The 27,906-nt window shown below is 38.0% G+C and overlaps 1 protein-coding gene across 1 annotated transcript in view; it reads left to right on the forward strand.

The window, feature by feature from the left end:
- LOC149424327 (uncharacterized) overlaps positions 1 to 27,906 on the forward strand; it is a 565,550-nt gene that overhangs the window by 526,829 nt on the left and 10,815 nt on the right. The window contains exons 9-11 of the mRNA XM_089651458.1: positions 940 to 1,136; positions 11,639 to 11,761; positions 20,524 to 20,675. Of these exons, the coding sequence (XP_089507584.1) occupies positions 940 to 1,136; positions 11,639 to 11,761; positions 20,524 to 20,675 (472 nt within the window). The remainder of the gene's footprint in view (positions 1 to 939; positions 1,137 to 11,638; positions 11,762 to 20,523; positions 20,676 to 27,906) is intronic.

A 27,906-nucleotide genomic window follows, 5' to 3' on the forward strand; every position in this document is an offset into this window, starting at 1 on the left:
TGGCCTCTCCACCTTGGACTATTTTAATGAGTTACACAACGCTTTGAAAATTCTTTTTTTTGTACTGAGCTTTAGTAAAAAAACCTCGACGAATCGAGTTCCACTAGCGATAATCGTATCGTAGATCGAATTTTGTAGTTTTCGGTCGGTCTGCGTTGGGAGAGCTGGAGGCCAAATTGAACTGATTATATTCCTCCGAGAATTGTACGGACAAAATTGGAACTATTTTTTTCACTTCATGTCTCATCTAAATATGTTGTTGGAGTCGAACGGTGAATATTGGAGAAAAACATTTAATTATTCATTATGTGGTAGAACTTTTATGGTAATTGTTTTACATGCTCTATTTTTTCTTATTTATTTATGTTTTGTTGTTGTTTTCAACTGATTTTATTATATTATTGAGAATTCCCAATATGGCGTTCATAAATCAACCTACAAAAAATAAGAGGAACGGCTGCGCGACATTTTTCATGCAAAACTATAATTTTGATTTAGGGGCAAAATATTTGACCAAACTGAAAAATTGTTTTTTTTAACCAAAAGGTATAGATAATTTCAAGTTCGGATATTTTCTACTTTATAAGAAAAATAATTACCAAAGTTTCCACTAAAATCATGAAAACTTGATTTCGATTATGGCATATATTTTGTAATTTGAAATACAAATAAATAATGTAGTACATATCCGTACAAGAAAATCGCTATACCCTTTGATTAAAAAAATAAATATTCAGTTATGTCAAGTATTTTGACCTCAAATCCAAATTTAAAGTTTGCATGAAAAAGGCCGCGCAGCCGTTCCCCTAAAGACAAAACACAAGCTGTCCTGTCTGTTTCAAGAAGCAGGTCAAAGTGCAATATTCCAAAGTCAAACAGCATCATGGCTGATATCTCTTTCCACTTATGCTCACCTATCTTTTTATTTTTATTACTCAGAATCGTATTTGGACCTCAGCGCTCAGGATCTGGAGTTTGGCTTCAACGAAACGAGGCGAGATCGCATCCTTCGCACCTACGTCCGCAACGCCTACTACTTCCACCTTAATGAGATCTTCTCCACGCTGAAGAACGAATACACAGATTGGGATCGACCTGTGCAGAATCCACTCAATGTCAGAGACGCCACGTTAGAGGTAAAACATCAATTCGCTACACTATTAAACAATTATAGTTTTATTATTTTTTTTTACAATAATAAACTAATGTTTATAAGATAAGGTTTTATGCATAGCACAAAGGATAATAAATTATTATAAGCAATAATTAGCCGCCCGAAATAACAAAGCCTTTCCTACAAAAATAAAAAGTTGGTTGTTTACAGGTAAAAAATAAAAATAAGCTGTAATTTGGCGTGTTGTGTTAAAATAAGCCGACGTAGCTCAGTGGTCCAGAGCAACTGACCGGACATCAGAAGGTTCAATTCCCGTCGGCGGCATTTATTTTTACTTGGGAGATATTTTCAATTTGTGTTGATATTTCGGGCGACTAATTATTGCTTAAAATAATTAATTAAGTTTTGTTGAGTAGACTTAAACAGAGCTGTTTGGTAATTAAATGATCTCAAAGACACTATCACTGTGCAACCATTTTTAAATTAATATATTTCTAGGTGTAATATGGATTTCAAGGTGGACAAAATTTGTAAATTGCTCACATTTGCTAATCGTTTGTATATTCTATTCCATTGGGCAACGTCTCTCACACGGAGATCAGTTATGTGCGATTGTGCACTTCGTCAATGCTTTATGTTAAGACAAATCGACTCGAAACCAATGTAAGCAATCAAGTAAGAGTAAGAGGCAATGCTTAACACCCATTGAATTCTGTTCAAATGGACATTAGACATATTATGGACTGGTTCTGTCTGAAGATAGCAAGATAATTTATTAAGGTATTTTAAGACACTATTCAGAGACATTCCCCAAATGTATTTTGATTGTCTTAGATATAACTTATGTTACTATTAACGTATTTTTAAGTATACTGGTGTTGAATATAAACAAATAATGTCAAGTAAGTTTTTAGATTTTCACGGCCAAAAGCATTTTTGTTGTTTGTTTTTGGGGTGTTATGCCGTGTTGCGCTAACTCCTTCTTTAGCCGACGTTTCGGACAGCGTTGCAGGATTGAAGCTGGCGGCACGGTATCGCATCCAAGTAAATAAGCACAAACTCGACAACCAACAATTACACAGATAGATTGATCATAGGAGATAGAGGAGATAGACGATAGATAGATGAGAGAGTTTTTGTGGTTTGTGACACAACCACAGAATCGTTTTTGTCTGGCTTGTGTACTCAGCCAGGCCCCGCTACTTTTGCCGGCCGGAGGAATCCCGCCGGCCCACTGAGCAGGCGCTCGCGCCCCCCAACTGCCTTTCTCAAGGCAACACTTCTTCACGCAAAGTATTACTCAACATAAAAATCCACGCTGGCCCCTACAAACCGCCCGCAAGCACCCGAGACGTGCTCTCTTTTTAAGAGGAGACACAGACTTCCGCATGTCAAGATGTTCCCGACGAGGATGCTACCTGAAGACCACGAGGACTCCCCGGTCGTGGTACCGCACGGCGCTCATCAAATCGCGCTGCGTAAGAAGACCGGGACCGTGCGCTATACGGTCCCCGCACCACAGCCCCGCCCCGAGGACCCAAGGACCCGGAGACCATCCACCACCACGGCTTCCACGACGCCCGACGCCACCGAGATGACGGAGCCCGCAGCAGGCCCCTCTTGGGCAGCAGGACCCAGTCCTGCCCCCACGCGCCCCCCGATAGGCCCAGCGTCGGCCTACGTGGCGCCCCCGAGACCGCAGCAGCCGATGGAGACGGCTGCCCCCCAGGATGGAGGCTGGACGAGGCCGTCCAACCCCGTGAAGAGGCCCATGTCCCCACGGGGACCACAACCGCTCCAGTGTGGCAACCGTTTTGAAGAGTTGCCCGAGGTAAGCGAAGGCGCTGGCGCGCCGCGTATAAAGCGTGCCAACACTAATACATCTTTCTCTCCCGCAGGTACCGGCAGGAGAGACCGCGTTCCCCCGGTTGTGATGACCCTGGGGAACATGGCGCACGCGCAGATCACAGCTGCGGTGCAAGGACATCTGGGAGCTGGTAAGCTCTTCACTTTCAGATACAACAGGGGCGGCACGGCTAACATCTTCGTGCGCACGATGGAGGACCACCGCGCCCTTACCAACGGGCTGCGAGCGGAGGCTCGCGGCTTCCACACGTTCACGGCCGAAGCGGAAAAGATGAAAAAGGCAGTCATCAAGGGCCTGCCGCTCGTCGAAGTGGAAGACATCGCGGCGGATCTGGAATCGCAGGGATTCCCAGCAGTGAAGGTGGTCAAGATGACCGCCTCAATTGAATATCCTATATACTTAGCGCACTTCAATAAGGAAGTCAACATGGGACAGCTGCGCGCGGCCGTCAAATACCTGTGCCACTGCCGAATTCGACTCCAGAAGCACAGGAGCAACCATTTACAGCACGGCACCCAGTGCTACAGGTGCCAAGACTTCGGGCATGGGTCCCGAAACTGCTCGCACACAGCAAGGTGCGTAAAATGCTTACTGGAGCATGCTTCGGCAGAATGCCCCAAGAAGACAAGAGATGAGCCCGCCGCATGCTGCAACTGCTCAGGCCCGCATCCCGCCAACTACAGAGGCTGCCCCAAGCGGGTAGCGTACGTCGCCTCAATACAGCAGCGACCTGCCAGAAGGGCCCAACGACCGCCGGCAGAACAGAACCCGAGCAGGCCACCTCCTCAGCCGAGGACGGATGGACGCACATGGGCCAACGTAGCCGGAGGCACCGCCCCCGCCCAACAGCAGCGCGAGCCCGTGCCGCCCCCACAGCCCCGACCTCAGCCCCGCCCACAGCAGGAGCACGTGCGCGCGCCCGACTCCTCAGAGGACAACCTGGATTTGATGGCCCTGCTCCAAGGACTCCTGAGGATGCGATCACAGCTCGCCCGCTGCACAACAACAGCAGACAAGCTCGTCATACTGATAGAGCTCCTAGACACCCTCGATGCCTAATACCGAGACGGTGAAAGTCCTCGTATGGAACGCATTTAGCGTGCGCAACAAGACAGACGAACTGCTCGCTTTGGCAAACGAATTACACACCGACATTATTCTCCTATCAGAATCTCACTTGAATCCAAGCGTACCGCTGAGAGTGCAAGGTTTCGAGATTTATCGTGACGATCGACAAGGAAGATCAGGCGGAGGAACCGCAATATTCGTTCGGCAATCTATGACGTCCACAAGAATACCTACTCCGAAGTTGAAGCACGCTGAAGCCACGATTATCGAAGTCACCATAGAGGGTAGAGCGCATACCATCATCTCCGTATACTGCACCCAAAGTAACCTAGTGAGAGAAGATCTCAATAAATTGCTCAATCTGGGACCGATTGTTGTGATGGGAGGCGACTTGAACGCCAAACACAACTACTGGAATAACTACAGAGGAAATGCGAACGGAAATACGTTCTTTACACACATGCAGACAAATACCTATTCGATAATGGCGCCCGACAGACCTACGTACTACTCGCAACGATCTAGATATCCGAGTACACTGGACATAGTACTCGAGAAAAATGTCAAGACAATATCTCCACTGCGCACACTAGACGAACTGTCTTCGGACCACCTGCCCGTGAGCTTTACTATAGGCGGCACAACTTCAAGGACCCCCAGAAAACAGCGCAATTACAAGGATGCGAACTGGGAAGGATTCAAAAAAGAAGTCAACGAACGAATTCATCTCACTTCGGGAACTCTGCGCACGCCACAAGAAATCGACGCAGCTACAAGCACTCTCACAGAGATTCTTCAAACAGCACAAGATACACACATTCCTCTCAAAGAAATACACCCATACACGATCAAGCTTCCCGAGTACGTTCTATCGCTCATCAAGGAGAAAAATCGCCTGCGACGCATGTTTCACCGCACACGCGACGAATATTTCAAGACAGCGTATAACTGCCTGCAGAGGGAAATCAAGACCGAAATCGCAGAACTCAAGCGCGAACTTTGGGACAAAAAAGTCGCATCACTCACGCCGAAGGATAATTCCCTATGGAAAATGGCAAGCGCGCTGCGACATAAAGACTTCACAATCCCCCCGCTACAGAAATTGAACGGCCCCGGGACGGCGCTTTCGCTACAAGAAAAAGCTGAAACACTCGCCGACGGGTTCGAGAGAGCCTACGCCGCTACAGACGGCCTTTCCGACCCGGCTACAGACCGGATCGTAGAAGACTCTCTACGAGACTTGAGGGAAGCAGAGCAAACAAACGCTGAAGATATTCACTTTGCTACGCCAAGCGAGATTGCAGTCACAATCAGGCGATTGAGAACAAACAAGGCGCCGGGAAGCGATCAAATTCATAACATTTTACTCAAACATCTCCCTCAAAAAGCCATCATCTACACAACAAAATTGTTCAATGCCTGCCTCATGACCGGGCATTTCCCCCAGATTTGGAAATCGGCGACCGTGCTGCCTTTCGCAAAGCCGAATAAAGATAGAACGCAGCCGACAAGTTACCGGCCGATTAGCCTATTATCTACGCTGAGCAAGGTATTTGAACAAATTATACTCAACAGGCTTGTACCACACCACGACGACAACAAAACGTTGCCAGACGAGCAGTTCGGCTTCAGAAAGAGGCACTCCACGACCCATCAACTCACCAGAGTAGCGGAATTTATCGCAAGAAAATTTAACGAACATCGCTTCACCGCCGCTGCGCTCATCGACCTAGAGAAGGCATTCGACACAGTATGGATTGACGGGCTCGTGCATAAACTGCACCGCACTAACACGCCCATATACCTAACGAGACTGATACAGGAATACCTAAAGAATAGATCGTTCAGAGTGTTCATAAGGAACGTGCTATCTTCAATGCGTGAGATTCCAAAAGGCGTGCCGCAAGGAAGTTTACTTGGACCATTTCTCTTCATTCTGTTTACCTTCGACATCCCCCGAGACGAGAGATGCAATCTGTCTATCTACGCTGATGACGTCAAACTATACGTTTCCTCGCTGAAAGCGAATATGGCCGCTATTTACCTACAGAGGGCGCTCGACGCGCTCGTAGAATACTACAAAAAATGGCGCCTGAAACTGAACGAGGCGAAAACTGAAGCCATCATGTTCACGAGAAAACGTGTAAACAGAACACCTGACTTTAACATCGAAATGGGAGGACACAGCATAGAATGGAAAGATGAAGTGACATATCTGGGCCTGACCATGGACTCCCGCCTCAACTGGAAATCTCACCAAGCGAAGATACACACGCGCACGCGACAAGCGATCGGCATGATGAAGCCAATTTTCAATAGACGGAGTCCGCTACTTCCCAAAACCAAACTCCTCGTCTACTACTCGCTCATTCGTCCAGTACTCTCGTATGCGATTCCCGTATGGAGCAGCATCTCACACTCAGACCACAAGAATCTACAGACACTTCAAAATCTCTGCATTAAAATCACATACAACACGAGACTCAGAACAAACTTGAAGAGATTACACGAACGAGAACAAATTCCAACTCTATACGAATTCACACACAGACTGACTGAACGCTTTTACAAATCACTCACACTTAGTAAAAATCAACTAATACGAGACATAGGACAATACAATGCTCCGAGCGACCTGACATTCAGATACACACATAGACTACCAAAACACATCCTCATGGACCATGACCACATATGGCACATACCGGAACTAGACGCGGACGAATAGCGAGCAGTAGGTATTTCCTAAACTCCCGACCTTCTTCCCAAATATATAATGTTTATATATCTACTTATATATTTATATAATATTTTATAATTTGTATGTATATGTATGTTTATTTTCTATCTTCCCATAAGTATATATTAACATCAAAACAGACACACACACACACATCCCAAAAATGCAGGACATCATATACCGATGTTACTGAAGGCCGCAAACGTTTCAAGTTGACGTTCGGCCGCTCCTTCCTGGGTAAGGTTTTCTGCGATTTTCCTTACTCCCAACGGCAAATGCGGAAGGACTCCAACAAAAGGGCGCAGCCAAAATTTCCTCCCCATTCCCAACACAACACAAACAGACACGTATGTAGTATATGGCCGCTGTAGGTCGCCGCTGGTGCTGATGCTGGATGATGATACATGCAATTTTAGTAGGGTTTTTAGGTAACAAATTTTTTCCCTACCGAGAAAATACAAGGCCTCTAAGTCTATAAAAGCCAGGTAATATTTGAATAAACCCATATGAGGTAAAAATTGTGAGGCGCATATGACGCCGTTCTATTTGTATAAAGAACATTAACTTTAAATTCAGTAAATTTAAATGATTCACCACTTCATGGAATATAAGAATCTAGAAAATGAAAAAAAAAAAAAAAAAATCAACAATTACACATCTTCGGATCTACCGGATCTGCCCCGATGATGGACACTGCAACGCTGTCCGAAACGTCGGCTAAAGAAGGAGTTAGCGCAACACGGCATAACACCTCAAAAACAAACAACAACAAAAAAATAATAGTCAACGCTACATTCTGAAATCATCATGTGATTCAGCCCAAAATAATTATTTCAACCTGCACTTTTTGACATACCCAGCTAGAGGCCATATCGACATCGCTGACAGCGAATTTTCTTTATACTACAAAAGTATAAAGCAAAACAAAGTTTATTATTTATTTTATATACAGGGTTTTACAATAAGAGGTGTTATTTTGAATAGCCCGCTATTTCGGTAGATTTTACTTTTGAAGCTGTCATTTTTTAACATTTGACAAGTAGAAACTACGCCATTAATAAAAATGGAACGATACATGTTTCAACAATGCATTGAAATTATTAAAATTCACTTGAGGGAATCAAATGCAAATCATCTTGAGTGATAAGGCCCATTTCCACCTCGGTGGCTTCGTCAACAAGCAAAATTGTAACATCTGCGGCTCGGAAGACCCAAGAGTTATTGTTGAATACCATCTTTATCCTCAACGTGTGACTTTTTGGTGCGGTTTATGGTCCAGCGGAGTCATTAGACCTTACTTTTTCGAAAATGTGACTGGAGCAACAGTTACGATGAATGTATTGCGCTATAGAGAGATGATTAATGATTTTAATTTTAATGAAAACATATATTTGAGTACTCTTATTCACTCAACAATAAACATGTAATCCCTGTAAACGGAATGTAAAGACCTCGGCGTTTACCTTGATAGCAAACTTATATTTAATAAGCACATTGACTCAATCGTTAATAGGTCCTATAAAGTGCTTGGTTTCGTGCTACATTTAAGTAAAGTATTCAGTAATCCGCGTACAATCGAAATGTTATATTTCGCATTAGTCAGAAGTTCACTGGAATATTTATTTATTTATTTAATTCAAAAAACAGTTTTTACATAAAAGCATACTCTGCACATCTCACTAGGGCATTCCTGTATCAAGATGTGCAGCTTTACAATAATATCATTTAAAAAAATACATATATGTAAATTTAAAATAATAACAACATTAAATTAAATTTAAACAAAAAAAGAAAAGTTTATGACACGGACGTTTCGAGACCGGTAGACAAAAATAAACAAAATTTTAGTAACAAATGTATGAAAAAAATAAAAACAAAAAACAAAAAAGTCAACAAAAGAAGAAAATAATATGAAAATAATATTTAATATAAAATAATATTTCAATAATATGCATCACCAATTTGAAATCCACAACATATACTTTACATAGATAGTATAGAACGTATCCAAAACAAATTGTAAAAATATATTACTTCCAAATTCAAAAATAACTTTGAATGTACATTTGAAACTTTGCAGAAAACACGAGTAGTAGCTGACTCAATATTTATACACAGAATTTTAAACAATAACATCGACTGTACCTAACTTCTCTCCCTATTAACTTTGAGACGTACACGACGTACAGTGCTATTCGACACGCTTAATGATAAAACAAATGCAGAATCTAATTCTCCAATTAACCGAGCTCTTCATACTCTAAATAATATTTGTCATAACTCTAAGATTGACATTTTTTCGTATTCACACACACACACACACCCTCTCACACACCCTCACACACACACACACACACACACACACACACGCACCCTCACATTAAAAATCACACATACATTACACAAACACACACCTATATACTACACACGTCACCTGGTAATTAAGGAATAAACATACCACTTAGCAGACATTACAAGGAAACATATCATAGCTACACAACATGATGTATCTTATTCTTGCATATTGTTTCATCTCTGTAAATTATGTACTGTTTGTTTCTATAATATAAAAAAATATTTTTAAAAAATCACGATAATTAATAAATATAATACATTATTCAATTTTTTTACATTGGCTCCACACAGGAGACATAGGGAAAATGATTCTCCTCAGGGCCTATGTCATCTTTGGGGTAGCTGTGTGGAGGGTTTTTTAGGAAAGGAAAGGAATGAAGTTCTGGGAAGGAAAAAGGTATGAGAGGTGGATTGGAATCTGTGAGTCAGTGTATCCAGGAGTGACGGACGTATCCAATCCATCCCTCCCAATGCGATGCAACGCGATGCTCTGAAAGAGTACTGCTGGAGAGGTCACAATGTCTTACCCAACCAGATTGGCTAGATCCGACCTTATTCGATTCGATGTTTACTTTAACCTTAATACATAAACTAGCTTTTGATTCGTTTTTGAAGTGAAACTTCTTTAGGCGCGTAATTCGGGGACGGAGTAAAACCGAGTCAGGATCGACACGAAAATGCGGGTACCCCCACCACCGCTCACCGTTCACTGTCCCTCTCTCACCATATGCGCTTGTTGAGGTGGGGGAGCCGCTCACGAACGTTCTCTCCCGACACGGGACAACAATCGATGCAGTTTTTGCACGATTCATTAAGGATTTAAGTGCTCATGTATATATCTCGCACTTTAGTTACCATAACCCAATTATCACGACATTAGGAAATGATATTCATGAAATTGACAATGAAAATGGCACATGATTGGTAAATTGTCATTGTAATTTCTTTGTAATTTTTAATTGTAATATTGTTATTTATGTAATATTGTATACTTGTGAATAAATTGAAAATTTTTGGAACTATACATTAATCGAACGTCATTCATCTATAAGAAAATATTAGAAAAAGCAAATCCATGCTTCGTCGTTGAATTATTTAACCTCTAATTTTCAAACTAACCTAAGAGAGAAAATAGAGATGATGAAATGAAAATAGAGAGAGAGGAATACTAGAAGTTTCACTTCTGTCTTGCGTAGGCTTGACACACCCACTTTTTTTTTTTCTAAGAATTAATGTAATGCGATATCATAAGTTAATCATTCATCAAATTCAGAATAATGCGAATATATAATAAGTCGTATTCTAAAGAAAGGTCCACCCTTCGCCGAAACATGGATGTTTATGTTGTTTTTAGATCACTTACCATAAACAAACAAAAATTAAAGGTTAACCATGTAATATCAAGTTAAAACGATCCTAAACCGAAGCAAGCATTGTATTCGAGTTTCGTATCCGGACGTTGGTTACGCATCAATTGATTAACAATGCCTTCATTTAGATGGCCTGAAAAAAGGTTACCTTTTGCCAATTTAACTGTCGGGTCAATTCGTTACTTTTAGATCACTCACAGAGAGTTTAGCTAGTTTAACTTAACAATATAAAACTTTTCCCCGTTGCCTTTGCCTTTCTTAAAAGGTATTCAATCTCCTCGTTTTTATAACATTATTGAAGGGAAAAGATTTTGACGATTTTCGTCCTTGTGTCACTCCTGTCAATTGCCCCTAAAATGTTCGCATTTTATATTCTGTAAATAAGTCGTTGTTTAATAAGAGCATTTTAGTATCGAATACCATCCCGGGCCATCAAACAGTTTTATGGATGTCGTCATACCAGAGTCTTATAATATTTTAAGGAGGTCGAAATAAAATGTTTAATAATAAGAAACAAACCTTTCCTACCGCGTACAGGGGATTTTTTTTACATGGATCATTGTTTTATATGTTTTTTAAAAGAAACCATACAAATCGTGTCAAACCATAAATAACTATTAATTAGGATTTTTAGGAGTGTTTTGACGTGCAAATCACAAACCCTCCAATAATAACATAACCTTAAATTTAAAGCGTAGAGTAAATTTAGAACCAACACCTCTGCCAAGTCACTCCAAGTGGTTAGCTGCGTTTGGTGATTTAGCAGGGGTGCCAGGGTTCACTGGATGAGGTGTGTTCATCATGCGCCCGCCCAATAGCTGCGTGGCGTGCCAGATCAGGAGAGGCTGGTTTGGGGAGATTATTTCACCTTTCCAACTGGTATCTAGATTCATAAGTCCGTCACCCCTGGACATACTGATCCCTAGATTCCCAATCACCCCTAATGTGTTTATCCTTAACTTCCTCTCCTTCCTTTTATTAAAAAGATCTTAAAGCATCCCCAAAGATGACACAGTGGGGTAAATGTAAAAAAAAAAACACTGCTATATGACAGGCGGAATATACACTAACTGAAAATTTTTCTATTGAATATACACTAACTGAGAAATTTTCTGTGTCACCAGGTGCTCAGTGACGGACACACGGCCGCCCCCCTCATTCGTCTGGGTTACTTGCATGCCATGCGGGGAGGAAAGACTTTCTTCGCACACTTCCAACATCTGTCCAGTGACAGAGATTTCCCACAGGTAAGAATAATGACCTTATGACTTATTTTTGAAGCACCAACTGAAATTGAAACATCGTAACATTGTCTACATACATTCCTTTTATTTGTGATATGTCAACGCAACAGATAGTTACTACGTTTTTACCTCCAAGGAAGGCACGTAACTACACATTTATTAGTGATGTTTAAACTGTTCAAAAAGGGTTCGTGAATCAAAAAGAATTTTAAAAAATGTCTCGGGATTTGCCTTTCATTATTGATATTCTAGTGCAGATCCGTTAAAAAATTATAGGATCTATAAAGCTAAAAGCAATTCTAAAAAAACTACTGCTTAATGTTATTAAACTTAAAATTACGACATCTATCTAATTGAATTATAAAAATACAAGACACGTAACATTCACGAAAGAAAATATTATCACCGCTTGCAAAAAGTATAGCCATTCAAATAATATGTGTTTGTGAATGATATAGCCATATGAATGGCCCGCTAAAGTACGTCCATTTGTTGCCGATTCAATGAAAATACGCGCATTGTTTTAGTAACGTATATTTACGTGATTGATAATTCATCTACGCAACTGTTAAACATTAAAACAAAGCCACTTTTCGAATGAAGAATTATTAATTTATTATTTTAATAAATGCCTACTTTATCGCTTGTCTGAAAAGATTTTGTAGTTATCAGATTCAATTTTAAAAATAAAAAATTAACTAAACATGAATAATTTTTACACATTACGCGGGCACACGTAAGAATTTTTCAGGTTAAGCACGCGTGTACCAAATACCAAAATTAGTATATTTTAAAGTAAATCATACCCAAAGTTACAGTATAATTTGCAGATGTGATCCACTAAAAGGTTACATTTTTCCAAATTACATTATAAAAGGTCTAATATTTTGTGGAACAAAAATAAAACATACATTTTTTTATTGCTCGTTAAATTCTATTAATAATATAATATATATTCATTGTCACTGACACTTAAACTTTAAACAATCTATATTATAATAAATTATGTTTCACACATTTGAAAAGCTTTCAAGTGTACTGATTTGATATAAGACATATTAAAAGTTCATATTAAGGACGCGCAGGCAAATAATAATATATAACAAGAGCTATAATCATGAATTTTGCGATGGAGATAAGTAAAAAATAAATTATCACGTAAATTATCGGAAATCAATTTATCTTCCTTTTCGACTTAAATTGGCAATATATGCAAATGATTGGATTTGTGCTAAGGAATATTTAAATTACTTACTGCGAAAAATAGTAAATTGTACAAGATAGACCTGAAAAACGAGTGAGACATCCCAGGATAAAGTTGAAAGTAGAAGAGGGCGACTTAAGTAATGAATAAAGTTACTTGGAGTACATTTGTTTGATTCGCTAAAATAACAAATGCATTGAAAAAAGTTTTGGAACAATTTTGAAAGTTTATGTATAAAATTTAAGAATAAAAAGTTAAAATAAAAAGTCTCGCAACGCTCAAAGATAAAAGACCTCCAGCTTAAAGTCAGTAGTCAATATCTCGGGTTTCTTGAAGCGAATTCTAGCTAAATTACTTTTGTGCGCTGAAATAAACTCCAGAATTTCCTCCGTGCCTGGCGGAACTATACAGAAGCTTTATTTATCTTTTTAAAATTCTTTCCTTCTTCTTTGAATCTAGTTCTGACCAAACATGGGAATAATGAAGAGAAAATATTTTTTTAGGTTGAAAGATAAAATTTATTTTATTCCGTCACAGATTTTGCAGGAAGTATAAAAACAGTAATTATTGATTTAAAAAAATATATATTTTGATCAAAACGCGTTTATTTCAGGAATGTGTCAAAACAGATTATTTTATTATGTATGTAAAGAAATTGTACTGTGTTATTTGCCCATCTTTAATCGTAATGAAATTTTACAATTAATTTTGCTATTCGTCCTTAAAACATTGTTTGCCTTTCTTAAGTCTGTGAACACATTCCTCGTGCCATTGTGAAAGTTGAAAGTCCGAGGCTTCTTAGCGACTGCCGTATTAAGGATTCATTAAATTTCCACTAATGTACGGTTAAACCAAAGTGAGTTTTATTGTTCTTAAGAGAAGTTTAGAACAATTTAATTTTAAATGGTTTCTTATCTCCGTCTTATCTCCCTCCTCCCTTCTTTAATTATGGAACGTCGGACTTTGTCAAACGAATTAACAAATTAAACTAATTATCGCTGCCTTTTGTTTTGCTGCTCACGAAAAAAATGTTGTTTGGCAATACACCAAATAAAATCAGACGGTGTATAAATTATTAAATTTCACGTTTTTTTACAATAATTCGTTTTAAAGAATATTCTCTATTTAGATACATCAATTTCAATTTCAATTTTGTTTTCGTGAAGAATGGATAGAAATCTTGAAAGCGGAAACTAACCCACTTCCCGATATCGGATCAAGCTGAAACTAGGCAGATATACTTGATGTCGTGTGCATCGATGGTAATCACGAATACACACGCGGACATATACACATTTCTCTGAAATTGGATGATATTACAGCAGTCAATATACGAAATAAATATCCGTCATATCCAATCGTGTTTTGACGAAGTTGTTATCGCGGTTGACTTCAGTCTTTCGGAGGAAGGTTTAATCCTTAGACGAACCAAAAAAAAACTTTGAAATAGGCCATTAGCCGGCCCAAGAGATGGCCGACATGGAAAATTCGTCAACAAAAAACAATGACATAAGTCAGTAGTTTTTTTTTTATTTTACGATGTTGAGGAAAAAAATATTGATTTTGGGTAGATATAAAAAAATGTTATCGGTTTATTACTATGTTTCTTCGTGGTAATGATGACTTAACCTTCCAGCGGGCGCGCTGTCGTAAAATTTACGACAGACGCGCCTTATCGCTTCCCCCACTCTTACAACTTAGTCGTAAGCATCGAGCTTCGAGCTATGCTAGAGTCAAATCAAATGTCAAACATTTACCGCAAGATATAAATGTTTTTCTCAAAGTGAGTTACGGTAGGGCTATTGAACCGATGACAGAAGAAGAAAACATAAGCTTTCCAAAATTCGGTGTTTGTCGGTTATGTGCACTGGATAAGAAAAGATCCTCAGCATCAATGAAGTGTTGCCGTTGCCAGTCCTTTACATGCAAGAACCATTCTTCAGTTGAGGTGGTTTGTAACAATTGTAAGGATGGGAATATTGATTCTGACTAAATAGGTCGATAACAAATTTTGTTTTGAAATATTAAAATGTTTTGAGTGTTGCTTCGTTTTTTTAAGAAAGTCAATTTGTTTTTGTTTTAAGTACTGCCTATTATCATTCTTCATATCCTTAAAAAAACTCCCTAACATTTGTATAAAGAAAACACCACTTACATGGAGAAAACTTGATGACGTAAAATTTACGACAAGCGCCCGCTCAAGGGAAATTCCTCAACGCGCCCGCTGGAAGGTTAAGTAATGCATCGCTTTATGTATTTAATAGATAATTAGATCCAGGTTTTCATTCGTCAAAGTATAAAAGTTACTATTAACATGTGGCTAATAAATGTAATAACAATATGTATTTCACTCTAATGTTCTTATTAGCATGCAGTCTTATTGGAGTTCACAGCTCCCACTTCTCACCATTGATGGCGACGTGAGTCGATGATAAATCAAACAAGTTGCAGACTTCCCATTTCAGTAGTTTCTAACACTCAAAATCGCTCCGATTTCTATGAGCTTCAATTGTGTCCTGATGACCATAATAAAGTGGACATGCCCGTACTCTTCCCCTGTCCATGAAGTAACACCATCGACTATCTCCAACTCCCTCCCCCCACCCCCCTTCCATCCCTAGCCGGACTGGCGGCCAGTCAGCTCCTCTGTCGAGTGCTATTATTGTAATGGCCAAAGGACTTATCCAATCTTAATTTATTGTGCCATTTGGCTGTAATAGGAAATTACAACGGAATTTCCTTAGAAAATGGAGTGTCTTTGCAATCTTTTTTTTCACTTCACGAGTCTCCTTGAAAAAGCTTTAGATTTTGTCTTTATACCGTTTGACTATATAACCCAAATTATTTGAAAATAAAAACGAAATAAAACGTACACAGTTGTTATAGTACAGTGCTGTTTGCCTTTATTCCAAAATAGTAAAGTAACAATATAAAACAAAATAGTAAAATAGCAAGAACTCGTAGAAATGAGAAATTGGAACAGAGGTTGACGTTGAAATTTGATAGCTTCGATAAATTTTCCAAAACTAACTCCAAGTTTGTTTTGCTAGACATTGGCAAGGGTGTAAACTTTTCTAGACCTTACACACAGATGGCCTGTCAATATTGTATTAAATTTGGTTACATAATAAACATAACTTACCGGTTTTATTAGGATAAATGTTTACTGCTTGGATGAAATGAATCCAGTTAGGTATGTACGAGGGTATCTCAAAATATAGTTTGTAAGGAATATCAAACCGCTCACCTATTTTCCTTGCCTGATTGACAATTATAGAATTTCATTGAAACTTCAGTTTAATCTTTTTTAATAATCAATGGCTAAAAAATATTATTCCTTGCAAAGAACCATGCATATAAAATATTAAAAATTTTCACAGATTTCTAAGAGTATTTTAACCTTTTCATTCAATGCCAGATGCTCAAGTATTCTCATTTGCAGTTTAATAGATTTCATATTATATTCATCGAAAAATACAGGAAAGTTACCCGGCTGCCATTAGAAACGAGCATATTATAACCCTCTTAAAATCTTAATGGTGAACTCAATAATACGTAATATATGGCATGCCAGAATGCCTTACCAAAACCCAATAACTACCTATATACTTACGTTGTGCTTTCATTCTCTCAAGATTCTCAGAGAGCTTCTGTTTACTTTGGAAGGCATAATTATTCCATTTATTTTAAGGGTTCTCGTTAAATTGTAGATATACTTATTCAGTAAATAGTTGCGTATGTGAAAGCAAACGAACTGTAATTCAAGCTCAACGGAGTATACTAGAACAATATTACTTTCTAAGAGTGTGAATAGATGAGCTCTCGCATTGTGCCAAGTTTAGATGGTTTTATTTGTTTTAGCGGAATATCTAGCTATGCCGCATTTAAAGATGATAGTGATGAGTTACGCTAATTAAAAAGTACGTGATGTTGTTTTGTATATATTTTGATCACTTAATGCAAGTTTTTTTCAATCGATAATGCTAAAAGCCTACATGAATCACTTATTTGAAAAAAATTACTTTCTTATTTTATTTTATTCCTCTAGCCACATAATATTACAACATCACCGGATGTATAAATGACATTTCTAAATTGTTATAAAAGTGCTGTTCATATATTTAGTGTATAGTGATAAAAATCTTTTACAATCTTGAATACACTTAAAATTAGAAGGCAACTGACTGATCCAATATGCTTCGACAAAATAATTAACGGCAATCTTAATACTGCATTATGACTAAGCAATATTGAAATAAATGCTTCCAATTCTCATTGCTTAGGACGCCATAGCATGTTTCACCTGAATACATTAAAAAATAATATCGCTTATTTTAGCCCTCTGACCTTAATGTGTCGACTACATAATAAGATAGAGTGTGTTAAAGTAGACACTTTCGTCGATAATTTGTACGGATTCAGAAAAAAAACTGTTATTGCTAAAAAAATATGTAGCGCTGATTATATTATGTATTACTTGCGTCTCTATTTGTTTCTTTTTTGTCTCTTACTTTTTTGTACTATTTGTCATTTGAGTGAGCTTTCATCTAATTTTATATTTTTTATTTTAATTAGTTTCTATAACTGGATTGTTCTTACCTAAGTGAGATCGTCTGTAAAAACCCAGTAAAAATAAATTAATGAATAAACAATCCCTTCGATAGTAGGTTTCAAAGAATACGTCGAATTTTTCATCACCTAAATACTGATCCGATAGCGGATCGCTCTTCCCATGTGTGAATTCTGATACAGATTTGAACGACTCGTTTGTCTTTGGCTGAAGACTTCTGACTGGGTTACTTTGTAATTGACTGGTTCCGAAATAACAGAATCATTCCTTTAATTTTTTATTTGTATTATTTAAATTTGGTGAGCACAATCTAACCATTATGACATTGAGTCTATGATGACTAAAAAATAATTATTGCATATCGGACCGAAGAGGCCTATGTGAATTCTACTCCAAACTTCCTCACTTATAGGCCATGGTGTTAATTGAATTTTCGGTTGAGATAGTTGAAATGTTTTGTTTTTTTCATTTTTTATCTATACCTGGCCACTTAACATAGCCCCTACTAATGTGTTCTAAGTAATAAATTTAAAACCTTATCTCCTAAACTTAACTGTACAATTAATTTACGAGTCTAAAAATACATTCATTTGCAATTTATAATTCGTTTCACTTTATCCAATTTTAATAAATTAACTGTGTCAGGGTGTAAATGTTAAATCAATAGTGAGCTTTCTTCTCAATTGTGTTATCAGTTATTATCATTGCTGATACAACGACGAGTTGTTCAGACTAAAGAGCAAACGTCTCTAACTTGTCTGCTAAATGACAAAACATTGGCAATGCCATGGATTTCATTTCCACAAAGATACAACTAGAAATCATCGCTTTAATCTTGACTTGCTGGCTTGTCACGAGGACCGTCTCCTGGCTCTGGTCTGCTCTTTTTTCGTCCTTCTTGGATATGGCTCTATTTTAATGTCTTTCCGCTAAGGTGGCTCCCGGTTCCACGATCGTCTCCTTGGATGACCTTGGCTCGATGACTTCAGGATACCACGATTTTGGTGATAAGCTTTTTTGGCTGCTAATTTGTAGTCTTAAGCTAGCTCCTTGATTTTCTTCTACGGTTGCCCAATGTGGTGTTTTGACGGTCCTATTCCTTGTTTACGGCTCCAATCTTGTAAATTTGGAGCCTCGGTAACTTTTTATTTACCCTTTTTTGCAATGCCAATTTTTGGTGACTACTGACTCCATCACTTTGTGATGGACTGGTTTCTCATTTATACTCGATGTGATTTTTCTTGTAGAGATTCAGTTGATAAACTCGTGTGTTATAATGATGGAAAGATTTGGATACTACTGAAGTGTAGGTACACCCATTACACGCTTATTGTCGAACTACTGGATCATGTTACTTAGAAAGAAGCTACTGGTAAAAATATCAGAAATAACAAAAGACATACCCATTTATGACTTTTTAAGGGATAGGTCGATTCAGGCGGTTGCTGACGGTTTCACCTCTTCCTCGCACTCCATAAATGCTGGCGTCCCACAGGGATCGGTTCTGTCTCCGACTTTGTTTTTGTTGCACATCAATGACCTTTTGACATGTGCACCGATTCATTGTTACGCGGATGACAGTACAGTTCATGATAGCTTTTTTTTTGACAAGCCCCCAAAGGGCACACAAACTCCAACCGCTCGGAGGGCTTTGAAGCAGAGAATGGACGGTTATCTCGAGAGTATTTCCTCCTGGGGTAAAAATAATCTCGTCGAATTTAATGTTTCAAAGACCCAATCCTGTCTGATTACGTCTAAAAGGGATCCAAATAATAATCTAGTCTCCTTCAACGGAAGCAATCTTCCGAACAGGCCTTCCATTGATATGCTTGGTATAACTATAAGTGACCAGCTCAGGTACGGGGGCTCCATCGAAGCCAGAGTAAAGTTGGCCTCTCAGAAGCTGGGCGTACTGTACAGGGCCCGCAGATACTTTAATAATACACAACTGCTGACCCTGTACAAATCGCAAGTGCGCCCTAGTGTCGAATTTGGCAGCCATCTCTGGTCCGGAGCCCCTAAATACCTGAAAAAAACCCTTGACTCTTGCAAAAACGGGCGGTCCGTTTAATAGATTCCCCAATCTTAACAAACGGACTGCAATCTTTAGAGCACAGGCGTCAGGTAGGTATGCTGTCATTTTTTTATCGGTATTACAATGGAAGATGCTCTGAGGAACTAGCGTCATTGATCCCTTCGGCACCGGTGCGTAGTCGGGATACACGCCAAACGCGCGCCCAATATTTGTACACAGTTGACACTTGTCACATGAGAACGGGTCGCTTCTACGATTCGTTCTTAAGTTCAACAGCTCGGCTGTGGAACGAACTGCCGGCCTCTGTGTTTCCTCCCTCCTACAACATGGGACTCTTCAAGACCCATGTTCACTCCTTCCTCTCCACAAAAAGACCTTCCACACAGCATCCCCAAAGATGACATATGCTCTGAGGGAAATTATTTTCTTCAGGGCCTCCTGTGTGGAGTTAATATAAAAAAATTTAAAAAATTTAAACCAGTCTGCCTAGGCATGCTATCTATTTCACACACGAATGTCTCTTTCATTCATTTAAAATGTATGAACATATCATCGGTATTCTTTCAAAAACAGTCAAAGTTAGAGGTTTTAAACATTAATGTTTTGAAACTCTTTATTATAATATATATGTAATAAAAAGTTTTAAATGATTCACATGACGTGCTTGAATCAAATACAACACGGAAATAACAAATACATATCGTCCTGTTCATTGTTTTCTACATAAAATATCCGAACCAAACGCAGTAAACAATGCAGGTACAAATTAATACATCCTAATGAAAATTACCAAATCATAAAAATAACTAAAACTAATTTTATTGCAGTTATATCCCGCTTTTACATACCGAGCAAAACTATAAAATCGTTACGAATTATTCATAAAGTGTTCATTCACAAAATTCTGAATCTATTACTAAACCATACCATAAAGTTGTCATTCTCCTCCCCTTCAGCGTTCCGGATCAGTACATGGTGAAGACATCCCCTATTGCTTCGGCCTGCCGCTTGTTGGCGGTCAACCCTTTTTCCCCCACAACTACACGACGCAGGATCAGGGCACTTCCAAGACGCTCATCGAGTACATCACCAACTTCGCCAAGTCAGGGTGAGTAAACCACCAGTATTACTTACCGAATTTCAGCTGGCGAATCGGTGCGATGCTACTAGAAAATTTATTGTTACCCTGGATTGTGTACTGAATGGATTTTAAAGGTGTAAATTCTATTTAGTTAGAATAAAGATGTTAATTCTAACTGAATAGAATTTACACCTTTAATATCCATTCCGTATACATTACACAATCCAAGGTAATAATAAATCGGTGCGATGCTACCAGAGAATTAGTAATAATAAATCGGTGCGAATTCTCAAGTAGCATCACACCGATTTATTATTACCCTGGATTGGGTACTGAATGGATTTTAAAGATGTAAATTATATTCAGTTAATCATATATAGTAGAAACAACGGAGATAGGTGATTAACCATTGGTAGTATGAAGACAGATACAAAAGTATCGCCAACATTGGTCACCCGCACTACTGCAAATCACATCCTCGTACAAGGACGCAGCGCCCCGCCTTTTTTCCTTCACACACGACAAAAACATAATTTTCATTGGCCCACCGGCGCCATGCCATTTTGATAGTCTTTACAGTTTGGTCGTAGCACAACAACAATTGGCACACTTTCATGCCCCACTCGAGCATGGGGTGTCATATATATATATACAATTACCATATTACCGTATTATTACGATTCCTCAAAATGTTAATATGAAAATAGGTGAAACTGCTTATTGCAGTTTAAAACCAATTGATCCACCTAGATTAACCGCTCATGTAATATTTTTGTGTCTTATGAATTTGGAACATTGTGGCAGGCTATCGCGCAAAACGTTTTTGCAAACCTGCCTAACATGCCAACAATCATTCGAGTGGATACCTTCTGTTGTTTCTAGATAATTAAAAAGATATATTAGATAACCCGATGGCCTCCGCGATCGAGAGGTAAGCCTCTCAACTAGAAATCGGCTGGTTCAAATCCCGGCATGCGCAAGTAAATTATATTTATTTTTTGCATTTTCTTACAACTAACTGAATTACAATAATATATGCGTATATTCTGTGTCGAAAATACTCTCAGTATCGCCCTGGTAAAATATATCGTTCGTAATAACTTTTTCGGTGTTTGATGATCAGATCTGAATAGCCAGATACTTTCACACACTCCCCTTTCCCAAGAGTTCCCCTCCTCACTAATTTAAGCATCACAACATCTCAATTGGGGAAGCAATAGTCTAAGTGTTACAGGCGGTTGGGGACAGTTGTAACACGGGATTCACATAAAAATACATTTTAAAAACACAGTATTTATAATGTGGGGCTTAATGTCGGAATAATGGGTAGTTAGTTAACTATATAGCAAATGGGTCGAAATGTTATAGTTTTTCGTGAACACCTCTCTAGGAGAACCTGTGCTGACGTGTTTTAATTCAACTGTTTGGTATCTGTACATTCTTCAGATTCTTCACGCAATTTGTATGGGAGGAGTAGGGTTGGTGGAGATCGTATTGGGATGCTGGGATAATTCAGCTAATCACAAAATCAGCAGTCATGAAACATGATTCCGCAGAGACGTGCCTCCGCTCTCCAGGAAACTGGTGTAGTGAACATTCTTCTATGATGAGTCCTCAAGGCCCCACTCGTTCATCATAATTAAAATAACATGTCAGACGTGTACATACGTCGGATTGATTGTGTAAGATGCATTTATAAATTTTAAATGTATTGACTAAAAAATAAAAATTTTACAAGACCGATTTTGAACTAAATGTAGGAAAATACGCCGAGTCCCACTAAAAAAATAACGTTTGGAACCTTCGATATATTTCCTCTGCGTATATATAAGTAAACGTAGCCTTAAAATAAGTAAGTTTGAATTTTAATAAGCGTTGTGATATAAAAATAAGGCATTTATGCGGACCATAAAAACATCAAAGTAAAAAATCTGAGTTGGTGTTATAAGTTTCCCATATCCTTCATTAATCTAGCATCTCCACGACTACAAATCATCGAGAATACACCACCATTACATCAATCACGTAACAATATATTGTAAAACATGCCTTATAAGGTGATTGACGGATAGGCAATAAGCGCTAATGCAAAAATCATGCCCATAAAAGGAATGGTTAACTACGGACGAGGGAAAAATAAGAGGGGGAGAGACAAACGGGAGGAGAATCCGGAACACACATAACGGCGGGACGGAGACTTCAGTTCAGAAAACCCGTCACTTCAGTTCAGAGAGCCGTGGACTTCAGTTGTGAGAGTCGGGAGATGACCCAGGGAATACCCACGCATAGCCGCGAGGCCGAATGCATTTTTACATTAAACTATGTAGGGTTGAACCACGCGATGGGGACCAGAGAAGCAGCTCAAACGCCCCACTTCGGGTCATAGCCGTAAACGCTTAAAATTTATGTCACATTTAACAAACTTGATGACACAGAGTCAGTAACTTCCAGCATACAGTTTTTCCTTGCAAAAGATTTTAGATAATTTCGGTATTTTATACATAACTTTTCCATATAAATGGTATATCAGTATAACTGTATAAAGTGTTTTCATTTTGATGGTTCCTTGCGAGATGGCCTGAACTAGAGATCTCTGAGATTTTTTATTAATAAATCAGGTTGTAGTGTTAAATTTCATAACGTATAAATTATAATATTCATATAACATGACCTATAAAAATATGCTTTTTTTTTTTAGAATTTTAAGAACAATGAAGGTTCAATGTCGCAATCGGATTTTATTGATCCAACTATATAAGTTCACCATCCAAGTGAAATTATTAATGCAATGATATTGTTTGAAACAAAGCTAGTATTATTTAAAGTTAAAAGGATGAAAATTAAAAGTCAACATTCCGCAACATAAAGTTGAGACAATTGTGGGTTAAATTGCTTCCGGGAAACGAACGGTGTTCCATGATGATCCTTTAGCACACTGAATATAAAAAATATCGAAATACTTTCGATATATGAAATAAAAATAAAAGCTTTGAAAATAAAAAAAGTCAAGTGGGTAATAATCAGGTACGACAAGGCACGGTCAGTATCGTTTCTCTTAAAATCGGTTAAAATAAAATTTCTGAAGTAGATTCATCTGGAGTTTTCGCATTAACATGCACCCTTCCCAATTTGTCATCTTGTCCTTATTGATAGTGACTCTGAAAGCTGTTGCCAAAGCAGCCTTCTCCATATCTGTATCGCTATAAAAGCTTCATATAGTATAAGTTCGGCTGCGGGATCGAATAGAAGATTAAGTTATTACGGAAAATGTTCATTCGGCTTGGAGCAATGATCTCAGATTCGTGGAAAATCTGCTTCGTTTGTACGGAAAATTTATTTTTTTACTAGTGCCTACTAATTAATTATTTTTCGTTTCTAATAACTAAAATTACGTTATTTTAAAAGATCGGAGATATTAATATTAATATCTCGAGATATTAATATTAACATAATAAAATAAATTAATCACTTTTAATATTTTTTTCCATAATCTCTATAAAAAAGTAATTTAAAGTTGTTTATAAAATTAATCGTTTTTGAATTAACTGTAGAATAGGTACATGTAGTAGCACGGTTTCATAGTGTATAAAATCAATACTTAAATTTATTATGTTAAGAAGTGAATTTTAAGTAGGTACGAACCGCAGAAATAATAATATCCACATATCCAGCTGAACAGAAGTTGTCATAGTATCGTCATACTAAAGGGTTCTTTACTGTTACGATAGGTATTATGTTTTCAAATATGTAGTTATATTAATAATACACCTACCAAATAAATACATTTTATTTCTATATATTGTTTAATCTTTTATGATTTCCTGATTAAATTAGTCTAGGTGCTAACCAAGGTTAGAAGAAAATATACAAAAGAGAGGAAAAGAGTGTCCGAAAGTATAGTGCACTAACTTCGGGAGGTGATTCTACGTGATAGTGTAAGTAAAAAATTAAATTTAATTTTTTGGAAATTCCAACTTTTAGGAGTGCTTTTCATGTAAAAAGGAAAATTTGTTCAACTTATGCGTTATTATTTTGCGTCGTTGCCAAAATACCGTCCCGCTCCTACTGCTGATTTCCCACAGTCAGGATTGAATTCAATGAATTCCGTGTGTTGTGTCAATAAAAATATCTAAGTGATCCGATAATTTTTATTTACCGTTAAATAAAATTTAACACTTATCCCTGTTTTACTAATAAAAATATCAGGGATCTCGAGTACAGGCCGTCTCTCAAGGAACCATCAAAATGAAAATACTTTATGAAGTTTTACTTATATACAATTTATTTGGCAACAAAATTATCCATATTATTATTAAATAATCAACTATTGCATGGAACAATTGTACGCTGGAAGTTACTGGATTTGTTTAATTACGTTTGTTACGTTACCATATATTTAAAAGCGCTTTCTGCTGTGCACCGTATACTTAAAAGCGCTTACTGCTGTGAGACGTTTGGGTTTCTTCTCTCGGGATTCAAGTTTAGAATAAAATCGCATTCGCCCTTGCCGCTATGTACGAGTGACCAATGGGCTGTCTCCCGACTCCCACAACTGAAGTTCACGGCTCTTTGTACTGAAGTGAGGAGTTCTCCGTCTCAAGTGCAGTCCCGCTGTGTGTTCCCACTTCCCCTACTGTATCGTTTCTCCCTCTTTTATTTCCGCCTTGTCCGTGGTTTAGCATTCCTTTTATGGGCATGATTTTGACGTTAGCATTTGCTGTTGTTTATCGTCAATTAGAATATAAGGTGATCTTTCTGATTGCACGTGACCAAGGCATTTTTACACTATATTGATGCGTGTTGGATGTGATGGTGTATCCTCTATGATTTGTAGTCGTAGGGATGCTTGATTAATGGAGGATATAGGTAATTTATAACAGTATCTAGCGGCGTTTGACTTTAAAAAATTGATTGTCACAATCAAAACTTGTAATCGTAGTATCTAGTGTTTATTTATTAAGAATTACTTAAAAACATCTTTATTCAGTGCGTGTTTTCTACAGACTTAATTTATTTTTAAGATTGTATTAATTTAGTTTCAGACTACCTGACTGTTAAAATTGTGATTTTTTAGCGTAATTTTGTTATTTAATTAGTGCGACAATGCCTGGATTTACCAACGAAGAAAGGGCGGACATTCATTATGTGTACGGGCTTCCTGATGGAAACGCAAAAACGCCTCCCGCCGGGAATATGCACGTCGTTTTCCACATCAAAATTTGCCCAACACTCGTGTTTTATTGGTAAACAAGGCTATACAAATTGTCCAATATTATATTATTTATATTATATAGGCCGAAAATCTCAAAATAACTTTGCTGCTAATTTACCACTGGTGGACGAAAACTTCATCTTGGCTACGATTTTGAATGACCCTACATTGTCACTTCGCAGAATTTCTGCAATGACTGGTGTTCCGAAAATTTCTATCTGGGATCTCTTCAAGAAATAGAACCAGCACCCGTTCCATTATCGTTGCGTGCAGGGCCTTGTGGAATGCGACCCCATGCAAGGATTGCAAATTGTCAGTGGCTACTCAGTATGCAACTTCTTTGAACTTCTTTGGGAGCATCATTTGGATGGACGAGACCCAGTTCAACAGAACTGAAAAACCTGCTGTGTGAATTTAAGGTATTACCTCCATTTCTTGATGAACGACCTCCGCGTACTTTTGGAAGAAGTTAATTTACGTAGAAGACATGAAATGTGGTTTCAACAAGATGGAGCTCAACCATATTTCGGTCTTTTGTCGATACGTAAACGAGCAACTTCCTGATCGTTGGATTGGACGTGGGGGTCATTCTCCATGGCCGGCGAGGTCTCCAGACTTGACGCTGTTAGATTTTTGTTTTTTGGGGTACGATGAAAGACAAAGTTTACCCCAAATAAGTTACCATCGAAGAACTTCGTCAGATAAGAGATAGAGATACGCCACAACGTACGAATTGTAAATAGTATTACTTTACGTTTACATTCTTGCCTACAAGCCGGAGGTGTACATTTGTTAAATAGTCAAAAGCAATAACATTGCATAGTGAAGTGATTAATAATTATAAATAATTTTACGTTAAAAGTGTCACTACATTTTGTTATTTTAGTGCAGTTCTCTTTTTTAATTTGGTTTATAATAAACAAAAATTTTGTAGCTTATTGTACATGTCAAAATCTCGGTTTTGTTGTATTTTTTACAAGCGGTTTCCATGCATATGGGCTAATCACAAATATGCGACGTTGCCACGGTGAGCTCAAAGAAAATTTATCGGGTAGGTTTGTACCTCACACTAAGGATTTTTAGTAGGTTTGTCTTTTTGTTTGGAAAAAAAAGTTGTAATTTCGGAAAAGTTACTTTTTATTCCTACCATCATGTAGAATCACCTCCCGAAGTTAGTGCACTTTACCCTCGTACACTCTGTATACTAAAAAATTTGTTCATCGAGAGGGAAGAGCGGTGATTGGTTAGAAAGTCGTGACGTGGTTGCAGTTCGTTTTCCACCGGGAAATATGAAATTACTCCAATACAAGTGGCGTCAAGAGACTCTTAATGCAAATGATTTATTTATAATACGTAAGTAATATTATGTTAAAACTAATGTTCAGAATGAAAAAAACAATCACAGGAATATTTTCAATGTTACTTTTACACTGATGATGCAGAATCGAGGTTTTTAGCGCCCTGCTTATGTCGACTTTGTAGATATTCGAATTGAAAGTCTCATTTAGCAAACCATCATGAAAAGGAAATGACAGGAAAGTGTTGAGAATAATTTTATTCATCCAACGAATCGCACAGGGTGGTAGATACTCTCAGTATCACCTAGGTGAAGGTCGTGAAAGATCAACATTTGGAATCGAAACGTTGCCTGAAATTTCTTTAGCCATGTTGATAACCGTATATAAATAAATCTTCCCCACTTTATTTTCACCACATCCTTCCCCTCCCCTTACCGAAAGAGCCCAAATTGTTTCCATCACAGCATGAAAAAATTAAATTTATTTATGATACAATATAATTATATCGAAACAAGCCAAATTTTAACAAGGATAAAGATAGATAAATAAAGTTTTTTAAAGCTTAACTCCGCACAGGAGGCCCCGAGAAAAATAATTTTCCTCTAGACCTATGTCATCTTTGATGATGCTGTTTAGATGGGTTTTTTGAAAGTATGAAGTTGTGAACACGGGTCTTAAAGATACCCATGTTGTAGGAGACAGGAAACACGAAAATCTTTCCACGGCCGAACTGTTAAACTCAAGAAAG

This window comes from Hesperophylax consimilis, chromosome 4, assembly GCF_061612785.1.
Source record: "Hesperophylax consimilis isolate HC1 chromosome 4, BYU_Hcon_1.0, whole genome shotgun sequence".
Lineage (NCBI taxonomy): Eukaryota > Metazoa > Arthropoda > Insecta > Trichoptera > Limnephilidae > Hesperophylax > Hesperophylax consimilis.